Source organism: Pelmatolapia mariae, linkage group LG6 (genome assembly GCF_036321145.2).
Source record: "Pelmatolapia mariae isolate MD_Pm_ZW linkage group LG6, Pm_UMD_F_2, whole genome shotgun sequence".
Lineage (NCBI taxonomy): Eukaryota > Metazoa > Chordata > Actinopteri > Cichliformes > Cichlidae > Pelmatolapia > Pelmatolapia mariae.
This window is the reverse complement of record NC_086232.1, coordinates 12,376,556-12,400,374: the sequence shown is the minus strand read 5'-3', so window position 1 is coordinate 12,400,374 and position 23,819 is coordinate 12,376,556. Positions and strand designations below refer to the sequence as shown.

General features: G+C 39.0%; 1 protein-coding gene across 2 annotated transcripts; it reads left to right on the top strand.

Moving 5' to 3' along the window:
• Positions 1 to 9,609: 9,609 nt before the first annotated feature.
• Positions 9,610 to 17,551, top strand: LOC134628473 (uncharacterized). 2 transcript variants are annotated; one of them, XM_063475152.1, is made up of 10 exons: positions 9,610 to 9,700; positions 10,005 to 10,295; positions 10,379 to 10,612; positions 10,701 to 10,805; positions 10,889 to 11,107; positions 11,819 to 12,160; positions 14,554 to 14,899; positions 15,003 to 15,069; positions 15,206 to 15,375; positions 15,465 to 17,551. In XM_063475152.1, exons 1-9 carry the CDS (start codon positions 9,646 to 9,648, stop codon positions 15,317 to 15,319), a joined length of 1,773 nt encoding a protein of 590 aa, XP_063331222.1. In that variant the 5' UTR covers positions 9,610 to 9,645; the 3' UTR covers positions 15,320 to 15,375; positions 15,465 to 17,551. The 2 variants fall into 2 exon arrangements, with proteins under 2 accessions (XP_063331222.1, XP_063331221.1); XM_063475151.1 differs by having other exon boundaries at positions 15,452 to 17,551.
• Positions 17,552 to 23,819: the final 6,268 nt, after the last annotated feature.

The following is a 23,819-nucleotide window of genomic DNA, read 5'->3' as shown; positions in this document are numbered from 1 at the left end:
TTGTTAAGTAAAAGGTTGTGATCAACTGTATCGAATGCTTTCTTTAAATCTAAAAAAAACTCAGACAGCATATTTTTTGTTTTCAATAGCAGTTGTTACTGTATCTATAAACTCCATTAAGGCATGTGTTGTGGTCCTTTTGGGTCTAAATCCATACTGCTGTTCATATAGTACATTGTTTTGTTTTGTTTTTTTTCTTAACCTGTCCCGTTTGGTTCTTTTGCCATCAGAATTATTGTCTAAAGGCGAAGAAAGATGCCCAACGGATTTACTTTACCAAATGGACCATCCCAGCCTTGTCGTAATGGTCCATTTGATTCAACTTTTTATTGTTTATTTTATTTTCACTTGCTGAATACGGGACAGACTTGACTGGAGGAGAGAATGTGGAGAAAGAAAGAGGGAAAGAAAAAAACCTGTTGAAAAGGGACGGGGAAAAAGGGCAAAAAACAAAAACCAACAGAATAAGCAGACAAAAAATACATATATCGATCACCTGGATCACCTGTTGAGAAAGAAAAAAGAAAGCAAGCAGAAGAAAACGAGAGTAATAAACAAGATCACAATGATATATGAGAATATGACAGTAAATACTAAATATTAAACATTATTGTGCAGCACGTGAGATCGACAGCGCACAGTGTGCTTTGAGGTAGGAGCCAAAAAGGGTGTAATTTGTGTGTGTGATCACCCGTGTGTACACCTGTGAGCATGAACGCGCTTGTTTTTAAAAGGTTCCTTCATGTAATGATCTGCTAGAGGGTGTGGGGGGCCACTGCCCCGACCTCCAGGGCATGAAGCAGGTATGGAGGAGATCAAGACTCCAGACATCCAGAGGCCCCCAGAACACAAGAGACCAAGGAAGACCAACAGAGGGGCAGCCGCGCCACTATCCCAGAAAGAGCTGAGGAGAGTCCCAGATGAGGGGTCACTCAGCAGCCGCGGAGCAGAAGCCAGGGGGGGTTGCAGTGACGTGCCCGTGAGCTCCGCCGGCAGCCAGCTGTGCCTGAGTGGCCGAGCCCCGGGCCGTGAGGCCGAGGGCACCCCATCCCCAAAGTGGCCCGAGCGAGCCCCAGGCTCCAGGCCCCAATAAGCAGCCGCCAAGGAGTGAGCCGGTGGGTACCTGGGCGCCCACCCCCGGAGACAGAGAACCACCAACGCACCGATGTCTGAGGGCGTCCGCCACCGGCAGGGGAAGTGGTGGGGGGAGATGGGCCTCCAAACCTTGGAGGGCCTGAGATGTCCTCAGAGAGGTGGCGTCTGATACCCAACCTGACATATAGACACAGACAAACAGGCACACACAGATACAAACATCTATTCCCACCCTCATGCTCTCATATACAATTGCTCAACACTCACCCAACGTGGAGACAGACATAGAGAGACGCTGTACACACAATCACACTCCCCAAGCGTACTCTAAGCCCCGAGTCTAGGTACCCTTGCCCCTGGAGGGGGAAACTGCACCCAGACTCAGGTGGTGTAACCCTTTTCCCTGCGGTGGGGAGAAGCAGACCGCCCCGACTCCGCAGCAGCAGGGAGGCCCCATACACCAGACCCCAGTCGGACGGCCAACTCCTCCTCCTAGCCCCCCTGCTCCAGCAGGCCGCAGAGAACGGGGGTGTAGGAAGACTCCAAACCTCCCTCCACCCGCTCATATGTACTGTTGATGTATGTGTGTTCTAAGGTGCATTTAAAACCCAGGAGGGCATGGAGCTTCCTGCCAGAGCAGCAGGTAAGCATATAGCCCCTCCTGCTAGCCCTCAATGTCTACCTGTATTTAAAATTGAGAGGTGGGCAACGACGCCAGGGGTGAGGTGTACACCCTGATGGTAGTTTGGAATCCGTGTAGCGTGCCCACCTCCAAGATCCTATATGTATGTGTAATGAGAGTGTGAGTAATGTGAATGTCTAAGTTGTGAGATAAAATTGAGGCAGAGGCAGCCAGAAGGGGACAGAGGGGGGGGATGTCTCCTCTGCACCCTGGTGACACACCCCTACCCCAAGGCCCTGCATGTGTGGGTGATTGTGGTGGAGCGGGAAGAGGGAGGCCGCTGGAGATGGGGAGGGAAGGAAGGGAGGGGCAAGTGTACATTGTTTTTTATGATAAAGTCATATAATCTATTGTAAAATATTTTTTCCAGTATCTTAGAGAACTGCGGTAGTAGAGAGATGGGCCGATAGTTTGTGAGAAGATATTTATCTCCAGCTTTATATATTGGAACTACCTTTGCAATTTTCATCTTATCAGGAAATAAACCACTTTGTAATGACAGATTACAAATGTAGGTAAATGGCTTCACAATACATCCAAAAATATCTTTAATTAAGTGCATATCAATGCCATCACAGTCAGTTGATTTCTTGGAGTTAAAGGATGTAACTACATCCATAATTTCCTCTTCATCTACTCCCCTCATAAACATTGAGTTTGCTACATTAATAGTTTTAGTTTTCAGAGGGTGCCCAGTTTTTACAATTTCTTTAGCTAAGCCAGGACCAACATCAAGAAAAAAAAGTCATTAAAACCATTTGCAATTTGTTTTATGTCATTAGTTGTTGTATTTTGTATTTGAAAGTTATTTGGATATTCCAATCCTTTAGTTCCTTTATTTACAATATTATTTAGCACTGTCCACATGTTTTTCATATTTTTTTTATTTTCATCTAAAAGTTTACTGTAGTAATTTCTTTTGCTGCTTCTCATTAGTGTCTCGAGTTTTTTTTTTTTTTTTTTTAGCATTTCTAGTATTTATCCAGTTCTGAAAGTTCTTTAATGACCACAACTTTGTGGTCAGTCAGCAGTGATAGAAAATTGAAACTCAGAGAAATGCTTAAGATATTTGAGATAAAATGAATGCAAATTTTGGTTCCCACAAAATGTGAATAAAAACAGAGTAAAAGAGGGTACAAATATTACTGAACAGTACACACAGCTTTTAGAGGCTCACACTGTATGCTACCATTCATATAATACCTTCTCTCTCTCTCTCTATTGTCCAAACAAAATCAGCATAGGTGCATATTAAAATAGTGTGATAAACTGTCATGGATGAAGTATAGACCCAGTGAAACATTTGATGTGTTATAAAAAATTTTAAAATCGTTTTTCTTCTTTTTTCTATTTCTGTATACTAATATAGGCCAGCCACTGCATCTTTATCAGTAAATCTGATTGGTCTGATTTTTTTTTTAATTTAGACTTTACAAAGGCGAGTATACTAGTAATATATAAAAACACACATGTATTTATTATATATAGCAATAGACTACCTTTACCTCTCATTTACTGAAGTATATTTACAGATCAATGACATGAAAATATCACTCCTGTTAGTGGTTCTGGTAAGTTTCTTTTTCTGCACCACAATAACCACACTGTAAAATATAACTTGTTGTTTCAACTTAAAAATATCAGGTACAGGGCTGCCTTAAAATTTTAAGTTAAGTCAAGAAATAGAGTTTGTTCTTATAACACAACCAATTGTTATCTTAATGAAAAATCACATGTTGTCTAAACTTTTGTCTTAGTTTAGTTGGCTGAGATTTGTTAGTCAGTTCAACTCCTTTAATTGTCATCTTTACTTGGGAAAACCCTTTCAGCTAAATTAAAATAATCTATTGTTTAAACTCTTGTCCTAGTTCAGTTGACTTGGGTTTTTTAGTTAATTCAAATACTTTAGTAGTTCTTTTAACTTAGGAATCTATTTTAGCTTAACTAACATAATCTGTTAGCTAAGTTGATTTAAGTTTATTAATTAACTGAGCTCCTTAAGGTAGCTGAGTGAACTTGTAAATCAGTTTCATTTTAATTATCAGAGTTGATTGACTGGATGTTAAGAAAAATGTGTATTGAACATCTTAAGTTTTTTTTCTTTTTTTTAGCTTTCTAACATCCATTTCAGCAAAACTACCTGTTAGGTTTATCTTAAAGCTCAGGTTTAAATATCTACATTCCTTTAAATTAATTTTCTGTTGTTTACAGAACAAAAAATAAAAACCCACAGATTCCATTAAAGTCTATCTGATCATTTCATACAGAAAGTTTGTTTTAGGAACATGACAAGACAATTACTCATGAGCACCCAACATTCACCATTTATTGTGCCATCTTAGTCATCTGAGAAACAGAAAAATCAGTGACGTAGCTCATCAGGCTCACAATCCATCAAAACTCAAAGGCTGCTCCCTGTGAAACAATAAATTTGAACTTGGTCTTGAGCCCAGTTTGGGTGAAGATTAAATTCTGACCAATACTCTAGGAGCAGTAGTGATTCTTGTGAAGTAACAACATAAAGTCTGCATTAATGTAATGTATAAACGGGACACTTGCTATTTTAGAAGTTATTCTTTACATTTGCAAAATTTTTAAACTTCATTGTGCTCAGTCACACCTGTTAGCATAAAACGTGAAATATTAAAATAGTACAAAACCTTTGATAAGTGACAGTAAAGTCAGTTTATAACAACTAAGACATCAAACTCTTGTATTTGTCTTTGTTTACAATTGCAACAAATTCCACAGAACCAATATCTCTGAAAATGAGTGCATGCTTCTGAAACATTTGATAATATGGATATTTCAGAAACATTAGTTTTAGTCTGCTCAATTGCAAAACAAAGGAAAAACTACTGACTTGCATGAGATAAGCATCTGCAGAGTCCACCATTATATTGTTGTTCACATAAGTTTCTTAAACCATGAACAAATGAGTGATTGTCTAATCTGGAATGTAAAGTGTAGTCATTTAGTGACATACAAAAGTGAGAATGAGAACTTGCAAGAATAAAAAAACAAACAGTAAAATAAAAACTGTCCTTAACACTAAGGCAATTGTATGGTGTGAGCATACAATTACAGTTCTGCATGGCTTTCTGCAAGAGTCTGTTTCTTAGACCATGCACTAGTGAGATGCACTGCCTTCCACCAATGTTCATTAGGATGTTCTGAATGACTTCAAAGATGCCCTTAAGTTCCTTTGGATAGTCTATGTTGAGGGCAAAAAGAAGGCCCATCAGCATGGAAATGGCACTCGAGACATCCCTCAGATTAGACAGGATTACTGCCGCCTCAAGGACAACCAACACATCGATGATGTCTTCTTCTTTCACCATCGCAATGCCAACTTTCATCCTCTTAGAAAACGTGTCTTCAATACCTGTCGGCTATAAAAGGGTTCAAAGACAAAAAATAAAATAAAATTACACAATTACAATTACACAATATCCCTTGTGCTTAAGAATTCATGTCTTTCCAAAGAAGAGCCATACTGATGCTTTGGATGATGGTGATTGGCTTTGGGTAACACTTAATAGTTGTTAAAGTTTTTTCAGAATGAGATATGCACCCCCATGTTACAAATCCATTTCTTGCTTTAAACAAAGACCATGTTCATAAATAACTGAGCATGTCTTCAATTGCAGAATTCAAACAAAATTTTAAATTTAAATGGTAAATGGCCTGTATTTGTATAGCGCTTTACTAGTCCCCTAAGGACTCCAAAGCACTTTACACATTCAGTCATTCACACACATGGGTGGATGACTGAATCGTGGCTCAAGAGTTGACAGTTCGTCTTATAATTGGAAGGTTGCCGGTTCGAGCCCCGGCTCTGACAGTTTCAGCCGTTGTGTCATTGGGCAAGACACTTCACCTGTTGCCTACTGGTGGTGGTCAGAGGGCCCGGTGGTGCCAGTGTCCGGCAGCCTCGCCTCTGTCAGTGCGCCCCAGGGCGGCTGTGGCTACAGTGTAGCTTGCCATCACCAGTGTGTGAATTTAAATCTACTTATGCTAAATATTGGCTGTGCTCTAAACCAAATCTGGCTGAGAATACATGAAATGTGCAAACTGCAGCTACACTACAGGATCAGATTATGGCTCCATAGACAATGCTTCTTTAATCAGTTTATTGATTAAAGTTTATTTTTTCCCCCTATATTAACAGCATGAAAAAAGAGCATATAGACATGGCTGAACAGGTTGCATAATTGGCACTGAATATCAACATCCACCTTTACCCAGCTGCCCAATGACTCTCGGCCAGTAACCTTTAATTGCTTACCCAGTCTACACAGTCTCTTTTCCAGGGTCCAGGACATTTCACCAAAGTATTGCCCCCCACAGCTGTAGCAGCCACTGCAGCCCCTTAAATATCCTAATATCTCTGCCATTACAATATACAATGTGAGAAATCAAACGTAAAGCTGAAGTGAACAGTACAGCAGCGAAATGTCAAAGACCCTGGTGAAGACATGAATAAACACAAGACACTAATAATATCAATGCTAGCTTGCCAGTTAGTTTCTCTGAAACCCAGACCAAATCCAGTGTCAAAGATCTTGTAATAATACATTTGGTGAGGAAAAAGTACGCATGTTATCATGTGGCATCTATTGTTTCATAGATGCCACATGTTTAATTTAAAATCCACTGTGGTGCTGTCATTATTAAATTTACTAAAAGAAACAATGCTAACCTTCACAGTCTTGAAAGTGTGTGAGGGCTCTTCCTTTAGAAATTGAGGTCCTCTGTCCTCTTCCTTTGTGTAGGGCTCTGGTCAAAGAAGTCAAAAAGAAAACAAAAACACTTTTTAAACAGTGTTTATGAAGCATGTAGACAGCTCCAAATTCACAGCATTTTGCTACATAATTCCATCAATATATGATTATCATTGAAAATTTTGAATCAGGCTTATCAGGAGATTCAAGTAGAATATGATATCCAACCTACCACCAATATACATAGATTCTGTAAAAGTTACCACACTAAATGTCCGGTTGTGAAATATGATCACAGACTTTACTTATCAGCTTTCTTTCAATGAGTTCATCAGTTGAACTGGATAACCTAAAACTTAAACAAAGGAGAACATTTCGCAGTTGAACACTTACATCATCATCGAAGCATTTTATGAGCCTAGTTAGCCCTCCTATGCCGCTCTTGATTTTGTACAGCTCCACGAACCTCTCCATAATGGTCAAGCACAGCAAAAAGGAACCCTTTCAGGTCAACAGATGTAAGACGGGCAAATTCTGCTTCAACCTGAGCAATAGAAGAAGAGGGGTGGGGAGTACAGGCAGAATAAAAAAAAGATTCTTTGAGACCCAAATTTAAGCAAACGGTCATCTGAGGCCCATTAGAGAAAACACAAACACACAAAAGCAAACAAACAAAAAGATGCACTTTACCTGCCGTTCAGCAAACAAGAAGTTCAGAGAACAATAAGCTCTGTCTTGAAATCTTTTAAAGTTCAATGAGTGTGAAAATGACTTATGTGATGTAAAACTTTAGTAAATGTGCGATTAAAAGAACACTGAGTAAAAGGACAAGTAACAGTTTCCTTATTCCTCAGATGTTTACCTTGATGAGCAATACTGTTTTAGTCCAACTGCCTCATTAAAGTTACACAACAGGCTTTTTACATTAAAGCCAGCAAGTCCATTACATACTCCCTTTTTAGATTTGAAATACTGTGCACATTCTGTGTATATGTAGTGGACAGCAATTTACCCAAAAGAGTGCAAAGTTTGCAAGTCCACCTCATTTAAATAACAAAGACAGATGTGATCATCTAGACCTGTAAAAATAAATTAATGACAAACTTGCAGTTATGGATGTTATTACAACCACAAGGACCTAAACAGTCTGCTCCATTGCTTTTGTTAATGAATCATTTGTTGGTAGCACGTCTGAATATTTAGTTTATGCCACCTGCATGTGATCATCAATAGTGCCATATTACTTCTTAAGAAGTACCCTGACACTACAATCTTTATATCATTTGTTCTACAGAGCTATTAAGTTACAATATAATCTGTGGTGTTTCCAGTATGACAAAATGCACAAATTGTGACTTACCATTTGACTCCACTGACAAAAATAAATCCCCAGCATCAAGTTTGGCTTCACAGACCTAAAATAAGTAAAATAAAAATATATGTTATAATTATATTGTTTTTGCCATTTATTTATGTTTGCTAATTTTCTGACATATAAACAATGTTAGTTTTGTTACAATACAGAGAATGCAGTTTAATTAAAAGGTAAATTATGCAAAAAAAAAAAAAAAACTTCTGCAGTATACCATGCCAAAAATCAGTGTCTCTATGCCAATTATTTTATCACTACAGCTCTTTTAGTATGGAAACTTACACAATCTAGTCATACTGATCACAAGAGTTCAAAAATAAGTTAAAATGGTGAGCTGTTGTTAAGCATAAAGCATTTCAGGGTAACAAATAACTGCACAATATAATTAAAGCAATAAATAAACACACTGGAGGACTATCTGATAAAAACTAATATAATGCTGGTTTGTAGACCATATTTTGTCTCTGTCCTCAGTGCACTCTTGCAGCTTAGCATGCAGCAGTTAATAACAACTTAAGTGATTACATAGGGGTAAACAGATGACAACAAGCATCGGAGTCCTGTCAAAAACTTCTTTTTGAACCCAGCCAGTTATTGGAAATATTGCCAAAATGAACTTCCACCAAAATACAACAGCCTGTGAACTTGAAAGAAATTTACAAGTACAGAGACAATATGAAATAAGCTTTATTAATTAGCTGAGTTAGCTTGCTAATATCGCAACAGTGGTTGAGTGCACAACCTTAAAGCTAGCGGCACAATACTTGTGATTTGGTCAGCGCTACATTAAACCCATAAAAAAGGCCATATGTCAGTTTATTAGGTTAAGTTTGGTCATGACACACAAGCTGGACCTTGTCGGCTAAAGTTACATTAGCTAAAGCAAACATTTCGCTAAAAGAGAAAAACACACGTCATGCCATAAATTCAAAACATGTTCCAACTTTTGTAGCTCTCTTTCCTTATAGTTATAACCAATGTTACTCACCTTGAAAGCATATTCCAAAGAAGACGATTAGAAAACGTCCAAGTAAACTGAGCATGTCGTTAACCGCCAATTCCCCATGATGCACCTCGGTAGCAGTCACGTGGGACAGTTTTGAATCCTGCTGTGCTCAACTTACCCACATTGTCAAGTTCACATAAGTTGCTGATTTAGCTGGACATGAGTTTTCAAGTTAGCTTTTTTTGGTGTAATTGGGACGTTTTTAACTTGTAATTCTATGTTATAACAACAACTTCAGTCATCTATCGTCAAACTGATATAGAATAATATGTTGAAATAACAAACATCTAGAATTACATTTTACAGTGCACTAATGCCGCGTCATTGTTGTTACTCTGCCAATAGTAACAACTTTGGGGGTTTTTTTGGTGAAAATGTAATGAAATGTGGTCATGTAGCATATTTAATTGTAAATTTTAAAAATAACAAAGACAAGAAGTGTGACAATAAACCAAAACACACTAAATTCAAAAGTAAGAGTCCAATAGGTGCTGCAAACATCCATTCTTCACTAGAGGGCTCTGTTGTGAAAAAAAATGTAATCATAAATGAGGAAGTGACTTTGATCGTGTTAAAACGTGTTTGTCTGCAGACACACTCAAATCAGTTCTGTATTCAGGTTTTCCTCTTAGACAGCTCATGAATTTGAACATTTATTCACATTTCTGATATTTTATAAATTTTGATATTAACAGAAGTGATAGCAAGGACTAAATTATATTCACACAATCAACTTTTTGATTAGAAGTGAAAATCTACAACAGCCATGTTGTTGGCAGAAGCTGGATGTATGTTTCTGGGTTTCATTCTGTGTCTGTCAGGTAAGAATAATTTGTTTCTCCTCCTCATGATGACTGCGATGATGTTTCAGAAAACTAGAAAAAAGATGCAGAAAGTTACAAGTTTTTCTAAGAAGTTAAATTAAAGTGAATTTCCTAAACAAACTCACTTAAGAGATTTACTGTTAACATGATTTTTTTCTTGTTTTGAAGTTCTGAACTCTTAAGTGTATCAAATCACCAGATTGTGATCCTTCACAGTAACGTGCTGTCATCACAGATTAGCACAGAAAAGAAAGTTAGCATAAATGTTCACCATGTTTTCTAATCACATGTTGTGTTAAAGGTGTTCAGGGAAAACCAAACAGCATCTGTGCCTTGAAAGGTTCATCAGTGAATCTGCCCTGCTCACATCAACATCCCACTGCAAGAAATAGCTGGTACACTGGACACGATACTGTCTCCAAGATAATGTTCTCAGTAGAGGAAACACATGTAAAGTACAGGATGTCAGCAGGGAGTAATTTCACTCTAACAATCAATAATCTAACAGAGAGAGATGCAAATTTTTACTGTTACATTAAAACTGCTGACAGATCAAAGTGCCAACAAAGTGGAATTCATCTCCAAGTTACAGGTACAGTGCTTTTTACAAATGCATCACAAATGAATGAGTTTATGAATGATCAGTGTATTCATGTTGGTCATGTGACTTCTCAGAGCTGCAGGTAAAGGTGATTCCTGCCACAGAGGGACAGACAGTAACACTGATGTGCAGCAGCAGCTGTCCTCTGACTGAAAAGCCTGCAGCCTACATCTGGTACAAGAACAGAGAGTTTCTCTATGAGGACTGGTCTCCCTGGTACCAAGAGCTGCTCAGCAGTGAGGAAGCAGTCACATACTCCTGTGCTGTCAAAGGCTACGAGGATCTCAGAGCCCCTGAAGTCTCTGTGGGTGAGTCATGATGTTTATTGTCCCTACAAAACAAACACAATGGGTCATACAGTGAATCATTTTAATCAATATTATTTATTTGTTTCAGACTCCATCACAGAGACCTGCTTCAGTGTGACCTATGCTAAAGGGAGAATGTGTTCTTCTCAGCAGACATCAGTGGACGAGTCCTGCTCCATCACATATCCCAGAGGTGAAGTTCTGGACAAACTACATTAATGTATTTGACATGACAGAGATTAACTGGTGGAAAATGTGTTTATCATCTCCCAACAGAAATTCATGTCCAGAGGACTCCTGCTGAACACAGAGGTCACATCAGACTGACCTGTAACAGCAGCTGTTTTCTGACTGACCCTCTGATTTCCTTTGTGTGGTATGAGAACAGAAAGTCTACAGTGAAGGAGGGAAAACAGATTCAGGTTTCCATCTCTCATCCAGACAGTTTGTCTTGTGCTGTAAAAGGTCTTGAGGATGTGCACTCTGCTGACGTCTGTGAGTAAACTTATTGTCTCTCCACTTTCAAAGTACTTTCAAAGCTTTTGTTTCTCAAAGTATTATCACCACTTCTTGCAATTAATACTAAGTCTGTTAATCATCACACTAGTAAATCAAAAAAGTTGATTCTGTTCATCTGGACACAGCATTTTCAGTGGGAGAAACGTTTCGTCATTCATCTAGGTGACTTCTTGAGTCTTAGCTCACTGCAGTTTTCCCCAACCTTATAAACTTTACATTTCCACAATGACTGAAACTAGGTCAGTTTCTTGATCATTAATAAGTGATAAATAATTTTGTAAATGTTGGTGATCACATCACAATTCTCAGTTGCAGATCCGAAACTCTGGAATCATCTCCCTCTTCAGATCTGCTCATCTATGATACTAACAGTATTCATCTCCTGACTTCTCCTTAGCTCTTTCAGTCTCAGCCAAAAGTAACTCAGTCTGTCATTTTCCTGAATGTATTTCCTTCCCTGATTTATATATGTTTAATGTTATTATTTTATTCTTATAAATTATTTAGTTGTTTTTGTATTTTTTATCACTAATTATTACAATCATTTAAAATACTTTTTACTTGTTGTGTAGTACTTTGTTGTCAGTTGTTAGCCGACCCACAACATCTGTTATGTTTAAATATATAATATAAATAAACTGATTTGACAAATTGAGTTAAAATATCTGTGTTTCATCTATATTTCAGGTGGTGGTGATTCCTGCTGGAGTTTGAATTATGTCCACAGCAGAATCTGTGCTCTCGAAGGATCTTCATTCAACATCTCCAGTAAATACTCACATCCTGACTACGAGCAGATACAGTCTAAATGTTGGTATAAAGTCAAGAGAAATGCTGAGGAGGAAGTCAGAAGGAACCTGACTGAGGATGCAGATCATGTGGAGTATGATGACATCATGAAGAACCAACACATCCTCAGATTAAAGAAGCTGAAGAGAGATGACTCAGCAGAATACAGGTTCACAATCACAACAGAAAATGAAGAAGTGATAGAGTCTGATTTTCCTGGAGTTACTCTGATTGTCACAGGTAATTAATCAGGTGTCAGTAAGTAAGAGTAAAAATGTTATATTTTTCAAACCTTCTAGCTCTTAATACGTACATTTTGTGTTACAAAAGAATATGAAGAGCCATCATTCAACTGTGTCTTACATATGTAACGTAAGTCATCAAACAGATACAACCAAATGCATGATGCAATCATCAGATCTCTCAAGATCCATCCATTCATTTCTTCTGCATATCTATTTTCAGGTTGCAAGGGCCCATCCAAGATAGTGGCAGTGAATGTAAACAGCAGTAAAACTATAAACATCTAATCTTTACTGCCACTGTTGTGTATTTGTGAATTTTGCACTATATATGCAGTACCCATACTACAGTGATGTTTTAAGTGCAAAAAAGGCAAATATTGTACTTCTGAAATATCTTGATTAAGGCATAATAATTAATGCCTATGGTTAATTTCTTTAGTTGGCCAAACCCATGTCTTTGTGAGATAGAGTATGCAGAGAGAGCGCACACAGACACAGCTGCAACATGCAGAGAGACTGAAGCCTGGATTTGAACCAGGTGTGAGGCAACAGTGCTAACCACTTTCTCACCCACTCATAAGATGTTTATGCTATGTTAATGCTGACTTAATTTTATTTCTGAACACTACCTGAGGTAGAAACTCTGCATTTCCTGTATAGCGTCTTCATGCTTTCACCCCTGCATGTTTTGATGTTAGTATGATCAGTTAAGAAAGGAAAAAAGAAGAAACTATTTTAGCCATGCAAAAATATTTCTGCTATATTATTCTTTATTATAAAATCTGAATTATTTCTAAATAAAAATACAATGCAGTGATTTGTAAAAATCACACAATATAATACAGAAAACAAATCAAACATATAAGAATATATTTTTCTTATGAATTTGATGCCAGAAATGTTTCTCAAAAATGTTGGGATGGGGCAAGAGAAAAGCAAATTGGAGGAAATTTTGCAGCTAATTAGCTTCATTGGCAACAGGTCTGTAATAAGAAATAAAAAGAACATGTAGAGTTTCTCACATGTAAAGATGGACAGAGGTTCACTAACCTGCAAAAAACTGCATGTACAAATTGTGAAAATTTTCAGAATAATGCTGCTCAGTCTGTATCAGAGCCTAGACTCTGATTGTAGAGGTGAAGAAGGTGGCTTGAATGGAGCTTGGGTGCTTGAGTGATGATTGTTAGAGATGCAGGGGAGGTGGGTTCTGCGAAGGCATTTGCAAAGGAGAATGACATATGTGCAATGAAATTTAACCTCCTAAACTCTTCCACGGGATGCATTTTTAATTTCTCTTTGATATTTGGGCATATTGGGGCCCGATGAGTGTAAAAACAAAGAATTACCAGATTTTTTTTTAACCTTATATTTGTTTTTAAGAAAAATAAGAGCCACATATGAGGATATCCATGTAAAATTTTGATAGAACAGTTGCAGTATAATGTCCTTGTAAGTGGATACCAGGCCCTTGCAGAGAAAAATTTAGTATTTTGGTCTAAATAACCCAAAATGTGATGTCCACGTATGTGGACGCCAGGTCCTAGGAAGTTAATGTATGAAGCATGAATGCTGATTGGCTTGGAGAAGGCCAGGAGAAGGTGACTGGACAAGACCAGTGATGGCACAAACAGTTTGACAGTGTGGGAAAGTGGGAGTGATAAAGCTTAGATTTAGCTGACAGCACCTGGAAGTGGACAGATGTGAGACCATAGAAACTTATGCATAATGTTCATTCAAATGTAACCTGAGATAAACAACAACACATGGCATATCTGTGCCACTATTTAGTCAAAAAAATACTAAGCAAAAGGCAGGCACTAACTCACGATAGGGGAAATCTGTGAAGTAGTCAGCTTTATTTATGCACAATTATTATAGATGTTACTGCTACTACCTGCTACTATACTATAATCATAAAATGTTGCTAGTTTTTAACACACTGCTTCCGCATTTTGGTTTCATTTTAGTTAAAAAAAAAATAATACAGTGTAATGTATCATATGTTACAGGGTGGCTGTAACTCAGGTCGTAGAGCAGGTCACCAACTAACTGGAAGATTGGTGGTTCAATCCCAGTCTGCTCCAGTCTGCATGCCAAGTATCCTTGGGCAAGATACTAAACCCATGTTGCTCTCCAATGCATCCATCGGAGTATGAATATATGTGGATGTTAGTTATGAAGCACTGAGAAATGGTAGAAAAAAAGTGTGAATGGGTGAATGCACAAGTTGTGTAAAGCACTTTGAGTGCTCAAAATAGAGTAGAAAAGTGTTATATAAGAACCACTCCATTTACCACTTTGTTGTTATTCACAATTCACACTTAATGCATAAGCCACAGAGGAGATTTGCTATAAAAGAGATTTTTTTGACCAATGTTCCTCTTTCAGAGCTGAGAGTGAAGATGAGTCCTTCTGCAGTGGTGACAGAGGGTCAGAGAGTCACACTGACCTGCAGTACCAGCTGTCCTCTGACTGACAACACAAACTACATTTGGTACTTGAACAGTCGACCTCTGACCTCGAGAGAGAACCAGAACAAACATCTGATCCTAGACCCAGTCAGCAGGGAGAATGCAGGAAGCTACTCCTGTGCTGTGAAAACCAACAAAGATATCAGCTCTGCTCCAAAGACTCTCACTGTCCAAAGTATCACAGGAACATGGACACCAGCAGCTGCAGGAGTTTCTGCTGCTCTTCTGGTTTTATTACTTTTCACTGTCTTCTGTTTGATCAGGTGAACATCAATGTTTTGTCTCTCACATCAACCAGATTCAATCTCAAGTTCACACACTAACCTGGCTCCACCTGTTTCTATATTCATCTGTTTCACTGACCAGAAAAAAGAAGCCTTACAGCAATTTTTCAAATTGCTGTACAGCAAATGAAATAATGGAGAACTCCACGGTAAAGAAAATACATTTAATAATCTTGCTTCTGTATAGGGACAGTCATTTCCACATTTAATCCTACCGCTCATCTTGTTCACCACTTAATTTGAAATGTTTGTTCTGTTTTGCATCACTTACACTTTGGTTTTAAGTATGAAAGCTTCTCAGCTCAGCTGGCAGAGGAGGAACCTAACTACAGTGAAATCAACTTGTCCAAGAACAAAACAGAGACTATTTACTCCACTATTCAGCCATTTCAACCATAAGAGCAGGACCATCGCCCCTGTGATGTTGTGGACTTGAGAAACAAGACTGCTCCTGAGTGAGTATGTTCTGTGAGTATCAATCACACTTTAAATTAATTATTTTAATTAATGCAAAAGTTTTCTTACTTTCAGGCTCAATGACCAGGCTGTGGACACCTAGATACTGTACAACACATCAACCTAAAGAAGATAAAATATAACAACACATCTGGCTGTACAGGACTTGAGTTAATCTGTTCAGATGTTGGCTTTTTTGAAATTTTTTTTATGAGTATTTACAAGTTGTGGGCGCTCTTGACAGCATTAATGGATACGCTTAAAGGAACTGAAACTAAGGCTTAGCAGCTCTTGATCTTGAGACGCTCGCTCTCAGGTTCTGTCTCACACCAAATAAGAGGAAGCCTCAAAACCAGTGTTTTTTGTATGGTGTGTACTAAAAGCATGAGCTTTTTCACACATTACAAAATCTCAGTTAAGTCTTGGAATTTTCCACTGAATACATAACACATTTGAACCTTTTCCCAAAAATTTGCCATTTTAGGAGTTATTACTTTTTAGTAACAAACTGGGAGTCTTATTTAACTTATCATAACTATCATCTACTGTTTTAATCAAAACTGTTGATTAGCAGGTATGCAAGTCAGAGATGTTTTGCCAGGTTATGGTTACGTTATGCAAGCAAGTTACTCTTGTAGACTTTTAGCCATTGCAGAGACACTAGAGAAGAGAGAGACTGGTCACTCCAAGACTGCAGAGTTTACAGCAGGATAAAAGGTCATAGAAACACAACTTCCAGGGGAAAAAAGGGATGTCCAACTACAGTCCTCGAGAGCTACTGTCCTGCAACTTTTAGACGCATCCTTGTTCCAACACACCTGAATCAAATGAATGGCTTGTTACCAGGCCTTTGCCAAACTTGATGGCATGCTGAAGAGGTAATCCAATCATTTGATTAAGCTGTGTTGGGATGCATCTAAAAGCTGCAGGACAGTGGTCGTGTCCAAATTCATAGGCTGCATCCTCCTGAGGACCCGGCCTTCGAGGTCTACGTGGGCCAGGTCCTCAGAGGGTTGGGTAGGCCGGATGTAAACGGCTGTGAAATTGGACAGTCTAGCCTTCAGATTTGTGTCACTGCTGTCTCGGTGGAGTTTAATAAACTCATCTGTCTGCTCCTTGCTATCTAAAATATAACAGGACACTGGCGTAAATTCTCGACCATCTCGCACTTCTGTTTAATGTGTGATATCTTGATAAACCGAGCAGATATTTGAAGTTTACACAGCTACATTCTTGCCTAAAGATATGTTAAAAGTTTATTTTGTTACCCAGAAAGAGTAATAAGAGTAATACTAAAAACTTAATAGCGGCTGCCATTGTTGAAAACTGGAATTGGCTGGGCCGCGCTATGAATTCTGGGATATGGTGGGCCACGAAGGATACACCCGACCCATCCTTCAAATTCGGGGAAAAGGAGGACACATTTGTCGGCTGCATTCGAAGGAGTCTACGAATTTGGTCAGCCTACGTCGCGTCGCTGTGACGTAATCGGCCTACAAATGCGGCCTCAGGAGGCTGCAGCCCATGAATTTGGACACCCCCAGTAGCTCTCGAGGACTGGAGTTGGACTCGCCTGATTTAGAGATTCATAAATGACTTCCCAAGTTCCCAGATACAATTCTGTCAAGTTTCAAGACTTGCTAGAAGCATTCTGGAGCAAGCTAATGATAACGAAAATAAATTCTCAACCAACATGAAACATCTGCCATCAGATGACATATACCCAGTTAATTAAATATTTTAATAAAATATAGTATTTAGTAAGTAATTATTTTTTCAACTTTGCTTTTATTTAGGCTACAGTTATAAATTTTACATTTTAATAAGCTGGGGTCCCTGTGATACCTTGTCTACTTTTATTGTTACACATAATATGTTTTATAATATCCAAAGGTTCTCATGTGTTTTCAGTATTTGCCATAATCATGTGCATTATGTTGTTTGTAATATAACTACTTTTGAAAAAATAGGTAATTTGACATGCAAATTATCATTACAATTAATGTCCAAGCTTTTTCACTTGTGTGTCTACTTCTGTCCTTATAAAAGTTGAGTTAAATTACACCTGTGCCCTAATGTTTTTTGATGACCGCACTTCTTAATAAAATATAGGAGTGTAGCCTGACTGGGATTATTTAACAAAAGACCAATTTCAAATATTATTCATACACTCTATTACCATACCATTGTATTACAGGATTAAGTCAGATAAAACAGATAAATAAAAGAATGCGAAGTAATTCCTTGCCTACTTCTTCTGCAAAAAATAAATCAGTCATAGGAGTGTCCCTGTAAGTGCTGGAGTGAGAATGAGGAACAAGAGAAAAAGAAAAGAGAAGGAATGCAACTGTTTTCTCGATGGTCACTTGACACTGTCTTAGACAGTATACATTTCCTCTTTACTCAGTCCACAAAAGGATAAGCTGTACAACCTTCACACTGGTTAATGTGTTAAAAGTAAACTTGAGCAGCAGGATCATTGTAAGGTCACCAGATGCTGTAAAACATCTTTAAAGAGGCTTTAGCACGTCAGGTGTTTCCTGTGTTAGCTTTCCGTATATACTGCTTTGCACTCAATTTCAGAGTAATAGTGAAACGCAGTTTGGTTAAACTGACTCATTCAGTTGTGATTTTCTTGTGCTTTCAATTCCCCACTAGTATTTTTCCACATACTGGATGACCTCCCTCTTTTCATACACTACACTCCATCGCTCACCTCCTCCAGCATCACCTCCTGAGACAGCTAGGGACTCAATCCGCACACAGTGATTACTAAATAATCAAAATGAACTGTTCTTTAAATAGAGAAAAGTGAAAGTTTGCTGGTTCACTTCCAGCTAGAGACACAAATCCCCATCGAGCTTGCATCTGGTTTAAAACTGCCAAATCAAACATGCAGAGCTACCTGCGGTTAACCCTTTTGTCAAAAGAGAACAGCAAAAGTTAGCTGACATTCAGACTTTGGCTAAAAGACAATGCCAAATCAAACGCTACATGTATTAGGAGTGTGACAGTTAAACTGACCCAGCTGAAGTCTCTAGACCTGTGATGCTGTAAAAATATTTTGTGTGTTTTGAAATTCTGCATCATGCATGTGAGACTGCAGCATTTGGGTTCCCAGATGTTTGTAGAAGCTAAAAAGCTTATTTTAAAATTGAAACAAACAAACAAACATCTTTCTTTGTCCCTGCAGCGGTGAGTTCTTCCCTCCACACAACTCAAGCTGCTGTAGTTATCTTTTGATATTCAGTTTCACCTCATCATGAAACTGAATATCACATCAGGTTTGTTTTTGATTGAGTGTCATTCTGCCTGTAAACACGATAGCTCAAAAACCTGAATTAACTTATTGAGTCATTTGTTGAAAATTGACAAAAAGCATAGAAAAGTATAACTTAAACAAACTATGAACCTTACAAGTGTAGTAGGTATTGTCAACATATATAAAACTACCTTATAAAGGAACTTTATTTGTTAAAAGTTTAAAAAAAATGCTCATGTTTAATTGTATATTGTATTAAGGCTCTTATTTTGTGTTCTAATTTTAATTCTGTTTATTTTATATTTATTTGTTTTTATTTATTTACATTTATTTAAATTTTATTTTTACTGCCATATCCTTCACTTTGGTCAGTGGTTGCTGTTTTTAAAGTGCTTTATAAATGAAGTTGAGTTGCTTTGGCTAAAGGTGTAAAATAGGATGTCACTCAGTCAATAGACTGAGCTAAAGGTCAAAGAGATAATGCAATATAGTGCTATTTTAAACTTTGTTTCTCACTGCCATTGTTTGAATTGGCATTAAGGCTTTATTTTTTTTTTTTAAACTGTGCTTGAAATGTGACTTGCTTTGTTTGTATTGGCAACATTTAGGAAACCATTATGGTATATGTGGATTCTAAATATCACATCCAAACATCATGTCATATTTCTTCACATCTGCCTTTCTTTCAAGTTGACTTCAAATATGTTGTATCTTTAAAGAAAGTAATGTCAAGAGACACATTAAAAAAAAAAATTTAAAAAAAAAAAATCCATCCATCTTCTTCCGCTTATCTGGAGCCAGGTTCCAGATAAGCGGAAGAAGAGGCAGCAGCCTAAGCAAAGACCCAGACCTCCCTCTCACCAGCCACCTCCTCCATCTTATCCAGGGGAAAACCAAGGCATTCCCAGGCCAACTGAGAGATATAATCTCTCCAGCATGTCTTGGGTCTGCCCCGGGGCCTCCTCTCAGTGGGACATGCCTGGAACTACCAAAAGCTTGTGACCATAGGTGAGAGTTGGGACGTAGATCAACCAGTAAACTGAGAGCTTCACTTTTACACTCATCTCTCTCTTCACTACGACAGACCGGTGCAGCGCCCGTATCACTGCAGCTGCAGCCCCAATCCGCCTGTCAATCTCCCACTCACGTCTCAGATTTTGTTGCTGTTTCTCATCCCCACCGTTTCACACTCGGCTAGAGACCAGTATGGGCTAGAGACCATCACCTGATGAAGTCAACAGAACCGCATTATTTGCAAAAAGCAGACATGTGATTCTGAGACCACACAAGTTGAAGCCTTCATGCCATTTGGCTACATCTAGAATTCTGTCCATCAAAATTATAAATAGAACCAGAGACACAGGGCAGCCCTGGCGGAGTCCATCACCCACCAGAAACAAGTGAGACTTATTGCCGGCTATGCCGACCAACCTCTTGCAATGGTTGTATAAGGATCATTGTTCAGTATCTCTTGTGTGAACGCCTGGTCTAAGCTGTGCTATTTGGCCTTTTTTACTTTTCTACGACAGCTTGATGTGGGTTCCATAGTCTTCTATTAGAGTGGTAGGTCACATCAAATGTTGCGCTTGAGTTTTGGTGGAGTTTGGTAGAAGCTTAAAATCATTTGTACCCCTGTAGGAAGAAAACATTGTTTTATTTCTGTGGAGAAACCTGTAGTGGACTTCGTCACAGCTTGCCGATACTTATTAGGGTGCGACCCTAACCTGGAGATAGGTCACTGAAAAACAGATATGAAGCAAAGTGGGAGGGATACTCCTTCTGAGGTAAATTGTTCAGTGTGATGTCCTGCTTTAATTTGCAGATTGCCGAGCTGCTGCTTTCCGGGGGTGGATTTCTGGCTCCTAATCTAATACCTTGGCTCATGTGATTAGGTAGAGGATCATCAGGGGGTCCTTTGTCCCTCTTTGGGGGGATACTCCCACTGGGTTTAAATCTGGGACTCTCCACCATTTGACTCTTAGAACTGAAGAAGCTTCTCGGATGAGAGGTGAAACGTCTTCAAGCAACTTAAAGAAGTCCAGACGCTTTTCTTTCCAAGCTCCTAAGACATCAGTTTTTATAGTGTGTTCGGGGATGGAAATTTGAGCCGTGAGCTTAAAAGGATTGTTTGTGAGCATTCAGACTATGACCTCCATACTGTCAGAGATAAAGACCTTAGGTGGGAGTGGGAAAGGTGAGTAGGAGCAGAACAAGGCCGGTTCAGGAGTTATTCTGTCCCGTCAGTGTATAGCATCCACTATACAGAACAGGTAAATGTGCCAATGGATACTGTTGGGTCAGAGTTGGCAGAGGTTAAGCAAATGTTAAAACAGCAGCAGACCAGATTGATCAGCTTATACAAGAATTGAGACTTGATCATACAAGAAGTAAACCTAGGTTTATGCAGAGAGGAAGGCAGGCTATTTGCAGATGGAATCAAAAACCTGGCCGTTTAGCTAAAGATTGTGATAATGAGAGGGTAGTAGCGTTTGAGTCTACGGCCCCTAGCAGGAGCTCATCTGGTCAGTACACCTTTAATGTGCGCTCGGAAAACTAGTACCCTCTGTTATGCTGAGCCACATATCAGATGGGGACATAACTGGCTCTAACAGTTGCAATTTTCAAATATCTGCCCCCCCACACCCCCCCACCCCAATTGTCAGGATCCTGTCCAAAGGTTACATTAATACAGGAAGGGTAGATGTCTCATGTTTACTAGATACTGGGTCCATGGTCACTACCATCACAGAACGTTTTTTTTGCCAAACATTTTAAGAACTAGCGTCCAGATAAACTGAAATCATGCCATTGGCTGTGGTTAAGTGCAGCTAATGGGCTAGATATTCCCTATGTAGGCTACCTGGAACTTGATTGTCAGGTGTTAGGCTGGCAAATACCCAATCGTGACATGCTAGTTTTTATAGATCCTTTGGAGGCCAACCCCAACTCAGAAATATGTGGAGATCTTGGCATGAATGTGATCAGTGAGTGCTATAGGGAGCTATTTTTGGAACATAGCCCTACTCTTTTTGACCTTCCTTTAGCGTGGAAAGATCTTTGGCAGCAGGCTTTAGCACACGGCCCAGCTGCAGCCTGAAGTACAGGTTAGTGGCCCAGTAAGAGTTAAAGGTAGAAGAAGAATTTGCATCCCAGCAGGCACAATGAAATTTGTACCTATATACCGCATGTTGAAAAGCACCTTTAGCTCACAATGGAAGTGTGCTTTTTGAACCGTTATATACAGGTTTGCCTCATGGATTCCTTTCTTCTCCACCTTTGGTGAGAGTGGTCATTTATCCCTAAACTGTATTTATCTCCATCACCAATGTGGGATTAACTGAGGCCATTTTGCCACCCCACAGTCAGCTTGGCACTCTGTGCCAAGTTGAAATTGTCAGCCAATCAGATGGCCTGACCAGTCTGTTGGAGGAGGTAGGAGCAGAAAAATGTGTTACCATGGCAACTGAGGCTTTGTGTGGATTACCGTCTGTTGAATTCAAGGACTAGGAAGGATGCTTTTCACCTGCCCTGAATTGAGGAGTCCTTGACTGTATTGTCCAGTGGATGCTGGTTTTTGACCTTGGACTAGTGGCTACAATCAGGTCCCTGTTGCTGAGCCGGATAACTGTACTCGTTTTGGGTTATTTGAATTTAACTGCATGCCATTTGGTTTCTATAATGCACCAAGCACTTTCAGAGATTGATGGAGTAAATGTTTTGTTCCCAGAATCACCCAGAATGTTTATTGTTGTATCTGGATGATGTAATTGTCTTTTCTGCCACAGTAGATGAGCATATCCAGCACTCAGGAGCGGTTCTGGAGGCTTTGCAGATTCAAAACTTGAAAACTAAGTTGCAAAAATGCTGCTCCTTGAAGACAGAGGTAAAGTGCCTTGGGCATGCGATCTCCAAGGATGGGGTAGCAAATGACCCAGACAAAATATCTGCTGTGTCAAATTGGCAAAACCCCTAGATCTGTTGCTGTGTTAAGGTCATTCTTAGGGTTTGCTAGCTATTATCACTGCTTTGTCCCACGTTTTGCATCCCTAGCTCATTCAGAGCTTCAGGAATGAGGTTTTGCATGACTTACATAATGGGCATAGTCACCAGGGAATAGACAGAATTGATAGGGAAGAGATGTTACTGGCCAGGTGTGTTTAGAGGTTGGGGATCATTGTCAGCAATGTGAACACTGTGTTCAGGCTGAGGCAGTTTATTCCAGACCTAAAACAACCATGGGTCACCTCATGGCTGGGAGGCCTAATCAGATTCTAGCAATTGATTTCTAATGCCTTGAACCCTCTGTTGATGATCATAAAAATGTATGGATTCTTACTGATGTGTTCTCCAAGTTTACTCAGTCCATTGCCACTAAGGACAATTCCTATTGAAATAGGTACCCCTCTCAGGCCACATTTAGCTTTTGAAAAGCTTAGTTCAAGTTCTCATCATATTATGAGATGCTAAACACTAAGACTTTACTGCTCAGACTCTTCAGAAAGCTTCTCTTGTGCTGTTAAAGATGAGCATCCATGTTAAATAACTGGATAACAAGTAGATATGAAGATTAGTATTAAAGCCAGTGTGATGTGATGATTTCAACAATTTAAACAGAAATTAAGTCACTATGAAATGGCTGCTGTGAGAGTTTAGGATGTTGGACTTGTACATGATAAAAAAAAGAGAGCATATATTCTGTATATTAAATATGTAACAGCGGTACATGTATTCTGTTACTCCCCAACACTGTATAAAACCTAAATCAAGCTGTAATAGAAAGATTAAAAGGCCAAATAGCACTGCTTAGACCAGGCATTCACACAGCACTAGAGTCACACAGGAGATCAACTAATTAACTGCACCTGTGCTTATAAAGAGGAAACAGCCCCGCCTACCAGAGGTGGTTCCCAGACTCAGGTCTTACCTGTCACGTTGATGAGAATTACATTAACATGAATCCAATATGATTTTGAATATCTGCTGCAGTATATCAGTTCTACACTAGAGGTCTCTTTGTAGTGAAAGAAATGATAGATAAACGAGGAAGCGACGGTATTAAAGCTGAATGCAGTTTGGAGGAACACTTAAATCAGCTCTGCATTCAGTCTATCCTCTTAGATGGCTGTTGATTGATTCCGGTTTCTGATATTTTTTCAAGTTTAATATGAACAGCGGCAGTAA

Coding starts and splice junctions, on each gene's coding strand:
- LOC134628473 (XM_063475152.1), top strand. CDS start 9,646: ATGTTGTTGGCAGAAGCTGGATGTATGTTTCTGGGTTTCATTCTGTGT. Junction 11,108..11,818: donor TGTGCACTCTGCTGACGTCT/GTGAGTAAACTT, acceptor TCTATATTTCAG/GTGGTGGTGATTCCTGCTGG. Junction 12,161..14,553: donor AGTTACTCTGATTGTCACAG/GTAATTAATCAG, acceptor TTCCTCTTTCAG/AGCTGAGAGTGAAGATGAGT.